Source organism: Rhinatrema bivittatum, chromosome 2 (assembly GCF_901001135.1).
Source record: "Rhinatrema bivittatum chromosome 2, aRhiBiv1.1, whole genome shotgun sequence".
Lineage (NCBI taxonomy): Eukaryota > Metazoa > Chordata > Amphibia > Gymnophiona > Rhinatrematidae > Rhinatrema > Rhinatrema bivittatum.
Window position 1 is genome coordinate 615,037,510 of NC_042616.1, and position 13,835 is coordinate 615,051,344.

Genomic DNA, 13,835 nt, shown 5'->3' on the forward strand with positions numbered 1-13,835 from the left:
TAGGAAGGATGGAACAGTACGCAGCTGTATGGTGCCCAGGGTGAACCTGAGGAATGGTTCCAGGATAGTGCCTGAAGGTCGGAGATGAGCCGAGCTAACATACTGCGACCAAGAATGCTGTCTTTAAGGTCAGATGTAGCGACAGACCGCGTATTGATCTGAAAGACTCTCCTGCTAGGAAGTCTAGTACTAGATTGAGGTTCCATAGAGGCACCGGCCACTTTAGGGGAGTTGCTTGACCTCTTTCAGGAAGCAAGGCACATCTGGATGAGTTGATAGTCTGGTACCCTACACATTAGATCTGAAGCAGGCCAGTGCTGCAACTTGGACCTTGAGGGAGTTGAGAGACAACCCCTTCTTCATGCCGTCCTGCAGGAATTCCAGGATCGTGGGAATCTTGGCTGTCCTCGGGAGGAGACCGCGGTCTTCATACCAGGCTTTGGGAGATGCAACTAGTAGATAGACTGCCACCATAACTTGAAGACAGCCAGCCTAGGTCAAGCTGTACAGTGTAATTCAAAGAAACTGTACAATAGAAGCATAAAAAAATCAAACTGCAAATCATGCATGAAGGAGCGCACAAAGGAGCATGCTCCTTCATGTGCATGACTGCAGCACGCACACCTCAGTTGTCGCTGCAGGCTTCAAGTAGGACAAACTGTGATGTCATCCAGGGGGCAGGGCTAAGGCCAGCAATGAAGGGAACAGTAAAAATGAGTAGCAAACCTGGGGAGAAAAAACATCAGATCCACAGCTTAACCAACTATAGCATCCCACATAGGAAGGCAGCAGAGAGTCTGCACACTAGCTGAATACCTCACCTTGAATTCACAGATAGAGCATAGATAGATCCCAAATACAAATAATCATAAATTATAAATAGAGATATGCTAAAAACTGAACTGGGAATGCTAAGAAGCTAGACACTGCATGCAGTGCAACTTCAGAAATAGAAAACTCATTTCCTCCTGTACTGTGCAAAATGTAAAGATATCAAAGATGCTGCACATTCACATTCCAAAACAGACATATTTGAATCAGTAAAGCAACAAGGAAAGGCTTTTTCTCCCACTGTTGTCATGTAAACTTGTTGGATATTAACATAAATCTCCACCCCATCCCCTCAGCAATGAGGGCTCAGCAGCTCCTACATGATTTAATGGGAAACAGCTAACACCGATTTACCCAAGGGAAATCTTGACTCAATCTGCTACAATTTTTTGATGGTGTTAATAAACATATGGATAATGGTGAGCTGGTGGATATAGTGTATTTAAATTTTCAGAAGGCATTTGAGAGACTCCTGAGAAAAATTAAAAAGTAATGGGACAGGAGGCAATGTCCTATGGTGGGACTAAATGGTCAATTTTCTCAGTGGAGAAAAGTAAATGGTGGAATGCTTCAGAGATCTGGACTGGGACCTGTGATTTTTCAGATATTTATAAATGATCTGGAAAGGTGAATAAAGAATGATCAAATTTGCAGATGACACAAAATTATTCCGAGTTGTTAAATCACAAGCGGATTGTGAAAAATTGCAGGAGAATCTTGGAAGACTGAGAATTTAATTGGCAGATTAATTTTAATGTGAACAAATGCAAAGTGATGCACATGGGGAAAAGTAACCCACACTGAAGTTACATGATGTTAAGTTCCATAATAGGAAAAAGACCTGGGCATCATAGCAGACGATACTATGAAATCCTCAGTTCAGTGTGCAGCAGTCGGAAAAGCAAAGAGAATGTTAGGAAAAATTAGAAAAGAAATGGAGAATAAAATGGCTAATGTCTTAATGCTTCTGTATCTCTCCATGTTGAGGCTGCACCTAGAGAACTGTGTGCAGTTCTGGTCACATCTCAAAAAAGTTATAGTTGCACTGGAAAAGGTACAGATAAGGGCGACCAAAATGATCCTCTCTCCTTATCCTGTCACCAGCTACAGTTGAGCAGTCATCTATAGGCAGGAAGGATCAACCTCAGCATTACAGAAGCAGTACTATTCAAGAAGAAGGTACTAAACTTATTCCTTTCAACAACCTTGCACTGAAGCAGCAACAGAGCAGTCTGCGTGCTAGGGAATGAGCACAATCCAAACATTTCCAAAAAACTAAAGCTAAAATCTAACCATACTTTTTGACTACAATATCAAAAAGGTTTCAACATTTCAGCCCACTGTGGTCTCTGGTAATCACAGACCATTGGGTATTAAAGATCGTATAGCAGAAATAATGTTTGAAATTAAATTGCTTTCCCCAAAACAATCATGGCATGAATTCAGAACAGCTCCAACTCTTCCAACAAGAACTGAGAGTTTTCATTTCTTCAAATATGGTGGGAATAGTCCAAGTACTACAAAAGAACACATGATTCTATTCCAAATATTTCTTCATTCCAAAAAAAAAAAAAGTGAGTTCTACTCCATCTTGGACTGTAGATATCTCACCAAACACAGAAAAATTCAGAATGAATTCCTTAGACAATCCTATCTCTGTTGGCGATCAATTGGCTAACCACTCTTAGCCTCAAGGTTGCCAACGCGCATATCTTAATTTACAAAAATTACAAAAAATGTCTGCTTTTCACCATAGGCAACAATCATTACCAATACAGAATTAGGGGATGGAACTGTTCCCCTATGAGGAAAGGCGAAAGAGGTTAGGGCTGCCCAGCTTGGAGAAAAGACAGCTGAGGGGGGGGGGGATATATGATAGAGGTCTATAAAATCATGAGTGGAATAGAACGGGTAAATATAAATCTGTTTCTTTCACTTTATCTCCAAAGAGATTATCCCCTATACAAGGAGCATCTACAAAATTCTCATGAATATCTTCATGAAGACCCAAAGCCTTCAGTCATGTTAGCCTTCTAACTCCAATGCCAACTGAAGTTCTGTAGGTGTATCACATGCATCATAAGCTGATAAATTAGACAGAGTCTATGTTTCTCCACTTCTTACGGCATGGGAGCTAAACTATTCATGAGATCTGAAGGAGCCTACTAGATCATATCTTATACATTAACAAAAAAAAGAGGGAGATTATACATATATTGTATTCTAGATTCTAACATAGCTCATAGGAAAAAACTTTTGCCACAGTCTCCAGTAACTTTGCAGCTTTCTCCAGTGGGGTACTACAATACGCTTTGGACCTCTTTGCTCTTTTCAAGACTGATTCAACCACTACAGATTGATGGTGAATTTCAAATTAAAAGTTTAACCATGTCCTGATCATCAAAAGGTACAATTTTCAACTCTCTTGTTACTGGTAATGCAGAAAAGGATATTTGCTACTTTCAGGTTTGGAGTTCTTGTAGTACTCTATGAACCAGAACAGCCACTACTTGTTTTGGGGCTTAAATACATTTTAGGATATCTTCTCTTGGTTCTGCCTCCTTTTGTAAAGTAAAAGGAATTGTTATTGCCATTCTTGGGCAAAAGCAGGATAGGACATAGCTTCTGTAAGACTTTGGAGAGGGAGTGGTTTGATGGAAGACCAGTGGACTTCATCATAAAAATGGTAATATAAAGAATTATATGATAGTTGTGATGTTTCTGGAGAGGAAGACAATATTATAGGTAGTTTTTCTGAGGCTGTCCTATCTTTGGACAAAGGTGAATCTTGAGACTTAATCTGTGACTCAGTCTGCAGAATCCATTGCCTGGCTTGATATGATAGAATATAGGATTGAGGTTCAGATTTTGGAGCCATGGACTTTAAAATAATAAACATTTTGCTCTAACTGTAATAGAAGAGATGGATAAGCTGGTATATTGGTAAAATAATCTGATGAAGTCAAGCCAAATTTTCCTGATAAAAGGGAGGATGCCCTGTTCGGAGGAAGGAATCCCAGTAAATAAACTGATTCTGGAATTAGAAAGGGCATGGATTGGTTAATAATAAGTGGGTCCTGAATAAATAGACATTTTGGGTTGGTCAGCCCTAATATTGGTATCTCAGCACCAAGAAGATTCTGGTACCGACCAAAAAAAAAAAATTGGTACCTTTGCTTTTCAACAGTGCAAATTCAGTGCCAAGGATTGATGGCACTGAAGGCATATTGCTATGTGCCGATGTGTTGGCATACAAGGTTTGTTTCGGCTCTGTAATGCCTCAGGTGGTGATTGTTTCTCTTCACTGACCTGGAGGACTGAGGAGAAATAAAAAAAAAAACTGAGTGCGTAACTTCTGGCCCTGGGAGACATCCCAGCATGGCAAGGATCATCATGGGATGGTCCTAAGCAGCTACCACGGCAATCATACTAATCTGATAATTATCTTGTATGAAGTGAAAGGATATCTTTTGAAGCCCAGTTAACTGTCCACCATTGTGGAACATGTTGAAGTTAGGTCAAACTTAATCTGTGAGAATTTTGAATATACACACACACTCTTTCATTTTTCCATTTGCAGGTCTCCAAAAAAAAATAATATATATATATATATATATATATATATATATCTGGGAGAATTTTGAATATATATATTGTTTTTTTTTGGAGACCTGCAAATGGAAAAATGAAAGAATACTTTGACAAAGGAAGAGAAAAAGAAGAAAAACAAGCACAAAATTTTGAAAAGCATCTTAAGGAGAGAACAAACATGTCCTTTTGCACAAGACTTGTGCTGCAGTACTGGCAGCTGCTTGGGAACACATGTGCATGCTCAGAAAAAGCTTCTTGGTTTTTCTGAGAGACCTTTTCCCTGTCAGCACTAGATGATGTAATCCACTTGTGTGACTGATTACTGTCCTACTTGTACATGGGAAAAAAAAGACCATTCTTGACTATAGAAATCCATTTTCCGGCTAAGCAGAAAACAAAAGGCCAATAGTTAAAGTATGATTTCCGCAACTAAAGAAACATCTGGTGAAGAATGCTCTTAATGTGAGAGGCAAGAATTTATAAAGAAGCCTTGAAAAGCACTTCTACATATACACCCCTTTTTTTGGCAACCAAGACATGAACATCTTCCTTGAATGCACCTCTACAGTAGAAAAAGCTGTTGCTTTCTTGTATTGTTCTTTGATTTAACATCTAATCTAAGACCATCAAAATGTGTATAACTTTTCTTTGCTCTTCTTCTATAATGAATTGATTTATTGTTCCTAATCAGACTAAAAGTTACAAAATCCTTCAAATTTAATATATTTCACCAATGCTTCTAATCTGCAACTAAGGAAGTTAAAAAATTTCATTTAAAGCAGGAAAAGGTAAGATGTTACTTATGAAAGTATTGTTTTAACAACTACTTTTTTTCTGAGGCAAAAACACAGGATCTGGCAACATTGTGAACATTTTTTTTTTTTTTTTTTGCAAACAATAGAAACCATAAATGTTAAGCCTTCTGTTAAGGCTAGTACCTGCTGCTCCAAGCAGTTACCCCCATGCCTTCAGTTAAGAGTAGTAACTGCAAGTCCAAAAAGGTTACCCCTGAAAGTCAGGCAACGAACAGAAGTTTGTGGGTTTGTATTAAAAAAGGTAACTAGAAGAAAAAAGGTAGGAGCAGTGTATGCCCAGTAAAAAGGTTGAAAAAAGTTCAGTTACTCACCTTAGAAAGGTGTTAAACAGTAGTGTGATTGATTTGATTAGGAACTAACATTTGTTAATCTCAGGACAGCAGTGAGTCACTCAGGACAACTAATGGTAGTGTAAATCTCCAAAGGTATTGTTTTGTACTAATTTATCTTAGAAGTACAAGATATATTGCAAGGAAAGAGCTAAGTAACTCACAATCCAGCGGGACACGGAGGAGAGAATCATCTTGCTGGTGGCTGGAAAGAATCAGTAAGTACTGCTTGGAGAAATTTTTAAAACTTAGTATTGGGGAGAAGTAAACGGGGTATATTATTTAGTACGTTTTATTTTAAATAGGAGGTCAGAAAGTCAGGCAACAAACAGAAGTTTGTCTGTTTGTATTTACCAACCCTCCCACCCTTTAATTTATTGGTAGATGTCATTTTCACACTTAAAAAAAAATGTAGTCAGCCTTTTAACAAACAAATTCCCCACACCTTATCAAGAGTTTGATCATTCCCTTGTAGGTCACTACCAGATATATAGTGAATACAATAATACATTTAAAGGATCCTAATCGCATGCAATCCTACACCCATAGCAACCTCAAACTTAGCTAGGAACTGAACAAATTATAGTATGTTATGATCAACAGTGTCAAAGGCAGCTGTTAGATCAATTAGGACTAGGCAGTATGATTTGAGTCAAAACCTTGTAAAATAGGATCAGATAAGGACAGAAGAAGAGCTTCGGTTTAGTGATTTTTCTGGAATCCAAGTTGGTTAGAATAAAGTATTTTGCTTTCGTCAAGATGATTTTCCAGTTCGGCAAGGACTACTTTTTCAAGTAATTTCGCAATGAAGGTTAAGTTAGAGATCGGATAGTAGTTATTCCAGTCATCAGGTGTTCCAGATTTATTTTTTTTAAATTGGTTTAATAACTGCTTGTTTTAGACCTTGGGGCATATAACCTTCCTCAAAGGAAAGGCTGGTTAGCATTGTGATTGTAGGGTTTATTGTCTGGTTTACTTGTTTTAATAGGGTGGCTGGAATCGGGGTCAAGTGGATATGTAGCTGTTTAAGTATGGCTATAATTTTGCTTATCTCCAGTTTTGATACTCTATCAAATGACAATCATTTATTTTGTGGAGATAACTTATTCCCACCCTCCAATAGCATCAGAAGAACTATTTGTTGATTCAGCATCTTAATTTTTTTCTGTTATGTTGTTGCATAATCATTACATGAAGTTTTTGTAAAATTGATGTTCATTGTGAAGTAGGGTCTTTAATTAGATTAACTGTCTCTAACAAGAGTTTTGAGTTGAAGTTGAGTTGTTCTGTGTAACATTCTTTTTTTGATTTGTTTATTAGTGTTCTGTAATGGGATAGGTTACATTTGTATCTAAGTAATTCATCTGTGGGGGGGGGGGTTTGCCATCTTTTTTCTAGTTTTCTTACTAGTTTTTCATTCTACCAGGGGTTCATCAATTTTCTCTGATTTACTTTGTTTTTGCTTATAGTTATTGTTTGTATAAGGTTATGTTCATCTGCAATTTATTTTATTATGTTTTCCCATGAATTAAATGCATCGCAATTGTTTACATTTAAATCATTAATTTTGATCTCTAATGCATTAGTGTTCTATTTTTATTTTCTTTCTAAATGATATGGTGTTTATCATCTCAGAGTTTTTAGCTATTAAATTTTTATATATTAGCTCAGCTATGATTAGATGGTGGTTGGACCAAGGAATTGTCTTGTGTTTAGTACTTATATCGTAGAGTTGGGATTTGTGAATATTAAAATCGAGAGTGTTGTCAGTTTTGTGTGTGGCATCAGAAATGTGTTGAGTCCATCCTAAGGCCTCCATTAAATCAAGGAAAAAGTCACAAGTGGGGGATTTTGGTGAAATGTATAGATGCAGATTAAAGTCTCCTAAGATTATTGTTTCTGGAATATGGAATTCTTTTGTGATGAGTTCAATAATGGGTGAGCAATCTTTTTGGAATAAGCCAGGTGGGCAGTATACTAATCAGACAACCATGTCAGCATTTACCTAACAGGAAACTAATGAGCTCAGACAAGGAGTGTAATAATACTAATCTAGATACTAGATTGCACCAACATCCAGCAGAGGAGGGCAGGAAGGTAGATCCACCTATCCTTTTTAAAGAAAAGGAAATTATCAGGTACGTTAGTAATTTCTCCTCTCAGCATTCGGATAGGTGGATCCACGTCCCTTGAGATGTAGCAAAGCTACTCCTGAACAGGGCAGGAGGCTGCCCACGGTCTGATCAATACCGCATGTGCGAAGGCTGTGTCCTCCCGGGCTTGTACATCCATGCATTAAAGCCTGGAAAAGGTATGTAAGGAGGACCATGTCGCAGCTTGGCAAATCTCGACGGGAGACAGCAATCTAATCTTTACCCATGACACTGCCTGAGCCCTAGCGGAATGAGCCATAACCTGACTAGGCAACGGCTGGTCAGCATCCACATACGCGGCCGTGACTACATCCTTAATCCAGAGGAATACTGTAGCCCCCGACACTGGCTCACCCTGTTTACTCATGCTATGGAGCATAAACAGCCGGTCCATCTTCCTGAGAGGTTCTGAAAACTCTAAGTACCTCAAGATATGCCTCTTGACATCCAAAGACCGTAAGAGGCGATATTCATCCACATCTGTCTCTCTGTCCAGAGTCAGCAGCGAAATTGATTGATTCAAGTGAAAATCCGAGATGGTCTTTGGTAAAAAGGAAGGAACTGTATCACCTCAGGAGTCACTCGCAGAAGTTGTTCCCAGCAAGACAATACCTGTAGTTCGGAAACTCTACGTGCAGAACAATTTGCCACAAGAAAAACAGTTCAATTTAAGTAACCTCAAGGAAAGGCTGCACAGTGGTCGAAAGGTGGGACCTGCCAGAAAATCCAAAACCAGATTAAGACTCCACAAGGTCACCAGCAACCACAGGGGTGGACGAAGATGCTTCACCCCTTTTTAGGGAACGAACCACATTTGGATGAGCCAACTTGACCTTGAAAACAAGCAAGAGCCGCCGCCTGTACCTTCAATGAATTAAGGGCCAACCCTTTTTTTTCAATCAATCCTGCAAAATTTCCAAAATGAGTGGAATCTTAACTGTATGAGGATGAACCCCTCAATCCTCACACCAAGCTACAAACACTCAAACCTGCACATAGGCTAAGGAAGTGAAGTGGAGAACTTTTTCACTCGTAGCAAGGTGGCAATCACCACATTGGAATATCCACACTTCAGCAACCGAGCCCTCTCAAGAGCCATACCATAAGATAAAATAGAGTTGGATCTTCATGAAGAACAGACCCTTGTCGTAGCAGATCCCTGTGAACTGGGAATCGGAAAGGAGAGTCCACCAGGAGCCTTTGCAAATCTGCATACCATGGCCTCCTGGGCCAATCTGGTGTCACCAGAAGCACCATCCCTGTGTGACTCTCGATCCTCTGAATCATTTGGCCCATCATGGGCCACGGGGGAAAGGAATATAGGAGCTTGCCCTCCGGCCATTTCTGCATGAGGGCATTGATTCCCAAGAACTTTTGATCTGTCCTGAAGAAGCGAGGAACCTTTATATTGTGATATGTCGCCAGCAGGTCTAGAAACGGAAGGCCCCAGCATTCCACTATGGGCTGAAATATGCCTTGTTTGACAATTCCCATTCTCCTGGGTCCATACTCTGTCTGCTGAGAAAGTTGGCTCTTACACTGTCTTTTCCTGCAATGTGGGAGGATGCGATCTCTTGAAGATGCACTTCTGCCCATTCCATGAGTTGGGCAATTTCCTGCGACACTTGCTGTTTCTTTGTTCCTCCCTGGCGATTGATGTAAGCCACTGTGGTTGCACTGTCTGACATTATCTGGACCACTTGACCCTGCAATTGGATAATGAATTGTAATCATGTCAACCGGACCACACAGCCTTCCAGCTGACTGATACTCCAGAGAAACTCTTCTGTACTCCAGCACCCTTGCGCTGTCAACTCCTGACAGTGAGTCCCCCAACCCTGGAGGCTTGCATCTGTCATGAGTACCATCCAGTCTGGGGATCGTAGGAACTCTCCCTTCCTTAGATGGTCCATTGGCAACCACCACTGTAGCTGTATACTGACCTCCACCAGTAGGTGGAGCTGTATCAGACTTGAAACTGTGGATTCCAACGAGCCAGCAGAATGCGCTGAAGAGGTTGCATATGTGCGCTTGCCCATGGAACCACCTCTAGGGTGGCCGCTATCAACCCGAGCACCTGTAGATAAGACCACACTGTCTGGCATATTGTTTCTGTTAATAGTCACACTGGTGCCATCAGCTTCTGAATATGGTCCTCCGGCAGGAACATCCTATCTTGCTTCATGTCAAACCAAACACCGAGATACTCCAGTGTCGGGGATGGCTGTAGATTGCTCTTGGCCAAATTCACCATCCCTAGTTCCTGCAGCAAGGAGATCACTTTGCATGACTCTTCCAGATTCTTGTCCCAAATCAGCCAATCGTCTTAAGTACGGGTGAACCAGCATGCCATCCTCTCTCAACACTGCCACAACCACCACAACCTTGGAAAAGGTTCTGGGTGTGGTGGTCAACCCAAAAGGCAGTGCTTGAAACTGATGTTGCCCCAAAACAGTGAAAAGCAGAAGCAGTTGATGCTGCAAACAGATGAAAATATGAAGGTACACCTCTGACAAATCCAGAGATATCAGAAACTCAGACTGTACTGCCATTATTACTGAGGTTAAGGTTTCCATGTGAAAACAAGTTTCCTGCAAATGACAGTTCACTCCCTTGAGATCTAGGATGGGGCAAAAGGAGCCATCCTTCCTGGGCACCATGAAATAAATGGAACATCAGCCCATATTTTATTGTGACATGGGTACTAGAACTACCGCCCGCAGACTAAGGAGCCTCGACAACGTATACTCCACTGCTTGTCTCTTCTGCAGAGAGTTGCAGGGAGACACCATGAAAACTTCCCGAGGGATGCTGAGAATCTCCAGAGCATAGCTATCTCTTATCACCTCCAGAATCCACTGGTCTGATGTGATCTCGACCCACCTCCGATAAAAAGAAAGGTGACCCCCCTCTCTCCTGTTCCCGGGGATGGGTCAGCACACCATTTAGAGGCTCGGGGGCACCACTACCCGAGCCTGCTTTCCTTCTGGGCTGCCTGAGACTAAAGAACTGAGACCTACCTAAAAGCCAAGTCCTCTGAGAAGCCGCTCTTCTGTAGGGTCGAAAGCATCTGAATGACCTCTCAAGCCGAAGGAGTGCAGCATCTGCTTTTTATCCTCTGGTAACAGAGGAACCTGGCCCTCACCCCACTTATTGGCCATTTTTTCTAACTCACTCTCAAACATGAGTGATCCTTTAAAAGGCAATTTCATAAGATTAGACTTTGAAATTGTATCGGCCGACCAATTCCTCAGCCACAGTCGACACCTGGCCACTATCACCAAAGCCACCCCTCTGGCTGAAGTGCAGACCAGGATGCAGCCTGCATCTGCCAAAAAGGCGGCTGCATCATTCACTGCCCTGGAATTCACACCAGACTCATTGACTTCCACCAGGGAGCAACAAGAAGCCATCTGCAAATCCATTGCCATCACTTCAAAGGCATGCTTAAGGATGACCTCAATTCTTCTATCTTGGGCATCCTTCAATGCCGCTCCCCCTTCTACGGGAATAGTCGTCCACTTGGTGACGGCACACACAAGCGCATCTATTTTCAGAAAGTGCAATTGCTCTTGTAGCTGGATCTAGGGGGTACAGCCAACCCAAGGCTCGTCCCCTTTTAAAACTAACTTACAGGTGCCCCATTAAAGATCAATCAATTCTTGAATAGCCTCCATAATAGGAAAGAAACATGAGGCTTTACACAAATCAAAATTGAATCTTCTCTTTTGACTCAGACATGGAATCAGGCCCTGGTACCCCTACCATCTTCATTGTCTGGGAAATCAGAGCCAGTAACATCTCTATGAAAGAAACCAACAGTAAGAACTGTATGCCCAGCTGTGCTCATAATAGCTGCTTGGAAAAAAAAAAAGAGACACTCAAAAATTAAGTGCTCAAAAAGTAGGCACCTAACATACCATTCAGGTAGGAGCTCAACTGAGTGCCTACCTGAGCACTCACTCCTTAGGGAACTTGATCGCCTGCCTAGGGGTCCCTTCAACACACCAATATGCACCCAACTAAAAGCCCAAGTAGGCATCCCTGTGTGTCCAACTGAGCACTTAGCTAGGTGCACAAGTAAATGCACAGCTGGGCGCGAAAGCATGAACCAGTGTACCTGAAAAGGGCAGCCTTATGTACAGAGAAAGCATGCAAACGCCACTGCGGCCTACCATGTGGCGAACAATCTAAGCCTGAGGACAGGTTCTAGCCCAGAAGGCTGCTCAACCTGCCAAGTTGCCCGAGTCCCTGAGCTCCCCGGATGCGGAATGGAACTTGGATCAGCAAGCCGAGCAGGAGACCAGAGAGGAGAGGAATACCTAAAATCAACTCCCCCTTATTTCTTTTTTTTTTTCCATTACTCTTTACCTGGCTGAGTACAGAGTTTGTCTTCTGCTGCGTGGGAGAGGGCATAGACCTTCACCACCGCACTCTGGTTCCTGCATCCGCTTGCCTTTCAGCTGTTTATTTTCTGGGGGGGTTTTTTTGGGGTTTTTTTTTAACATCTAAGTCCATGCTGGTAGAAAACCAAGGCACTCAAATGAGGGAGGGATCCGAAGATATCACCTCAGGAAACTCAACTGAGGGAGGGACCATAAATTATCACCACAGGAGAGCAGGGCAATAAACTTTTCTCCTTTTACAACAAAACTTTAAACACAATCCCCAGTAAGGAGATGCACGTCCATCTGCTGACACTGAGAATACTGGCGGGCTATTAGTACAGGAGTTTATATACCATGACAACAGCTTTGTACAGTCTATCTGCTGGTAGAAGTGCATAACCCACTGGTCATGGATCCACCTATTTGAATGCTAAGAAAACCCATTTTAGCAGGGGAAGCTCCAAAAATCACTTCTCTTAACCTCTTTTCCTCCAGTTGATTGCATCTTACATCCCCCCTCCCAGCTAATCCTGTCATCTCCTCTCACTCACCCATCTCCAGCTCATCCACTGCAAAGCCCACAGGTAAAAGGTAGGCATATTTGTCCTAATGCAGACAATTTGAAAATTGCCCCCCTAAATGTCACATCCAGATCTTAAAGAAACTGTGGCTCATTTTTCCCCAATTACTTGATGTAATCCAACTCTAATCAAGTGAGATATTATAGGCTTTTATAAAAAAAGCAAAAATGTAAATTGAACAAATACATTTTTCAGAGAAGATAAATTTATTCTCACCTTCCATCGAGGTAGACAGTCCTTTGGTTTCCAGTGTCCTCCAGGGCCAATGTCTATATCCTTGGAAAATATCTGATGAATTTCATCTAAACTGATTTCACTCATGTTGATATTGATAAGGCCGCCTGTATTGATATATTTAAAAATTAGTGCATAGTCTGTTTATTAATTAAAAAATACAATGGTTTTCAGAACCCATAACATGGCAAAATGTTAGTTTTTGTTACCCAGTCAATTGAGAGTTCTATAATTATACAACTCTCTGGCACCATAAGAAGTGATAGCTAACAGGTTTTCTAATGTTTAAAAATATGAAATGTCAACTCTCCAGTTTAAGTTGCAAATATTCACTAGCTTCACAGAATCTAACAAAATATCTAAACAATAACATTCCCTAGTCTACATCTGTAAGGCTTTATCAATGAGCGGTGAGGCAGACAAATCATCTCCAGCTTTTTATGATTGACCATTAATTTGCAGATGAAATTTCCACCCTAATTGCTGATAGTGTGTCCTAACTTTCCTTACATGATTTTTTTGTGTGTTTGTTGTTTTTTTGTGTTTATTGGCAAGCCATAAACACTCATTTACACCAGGCTGAAAGTAATCTACAAGCTGTAGAAGAGTGTTTCCCAATCGTTTTATGCCTTGGGCCGGAAGGAACATCTTGTTATCACACATGCTCAGCAGGGGTATAAAGTGTGGAGAGAGCTTAAGAGTATGACATAGATGAAACCATGCTTTCCTTCCTGAAGAGACCAGAATTTGGGAGTTGTGGGCGAAAGGGAGTTTTGCGTGTGCTGCATGTAGCAAGAAGTTGAGCGAAGGAGCATCCAGCCAGGCAACCAGTTGCTGGGATGGGGTGTAGTAGAAAGTGCCACCCACCTAGTCAGATATGATCCTTAACATGCAGGCTAAGTTGTATTGCCTT

The 13,835-nt window shown here is 41.3% G+C and overlaps 1 protein-coding gene across 3 annotated transcripts in view; it reads right to left on the reverse strand.

Moving 5' to 3' along the window:
- B4GALT6 (beta-1,4-galactosyltransferase 6) overlaps positions 1–13,835 on the reverse strand; it is a 256,834-nt gene that overhangs the window by 67,325 nt on the left and 175,674 nt on the right. For all 3 annotated transcript variants that reach the window (XM_029591178.1, XM_029591179.1, XM_029591180.1), the window contains one exon: positions 12,905–13,029. In XM_029591178.1, coding sequence (XP_029447038.1) covers positions 12,905–13,029 — 125 coding nt within the window. The remainder of the gene's footprint in view (positions 1–12,904; positions 13,030–13,835) is intronic.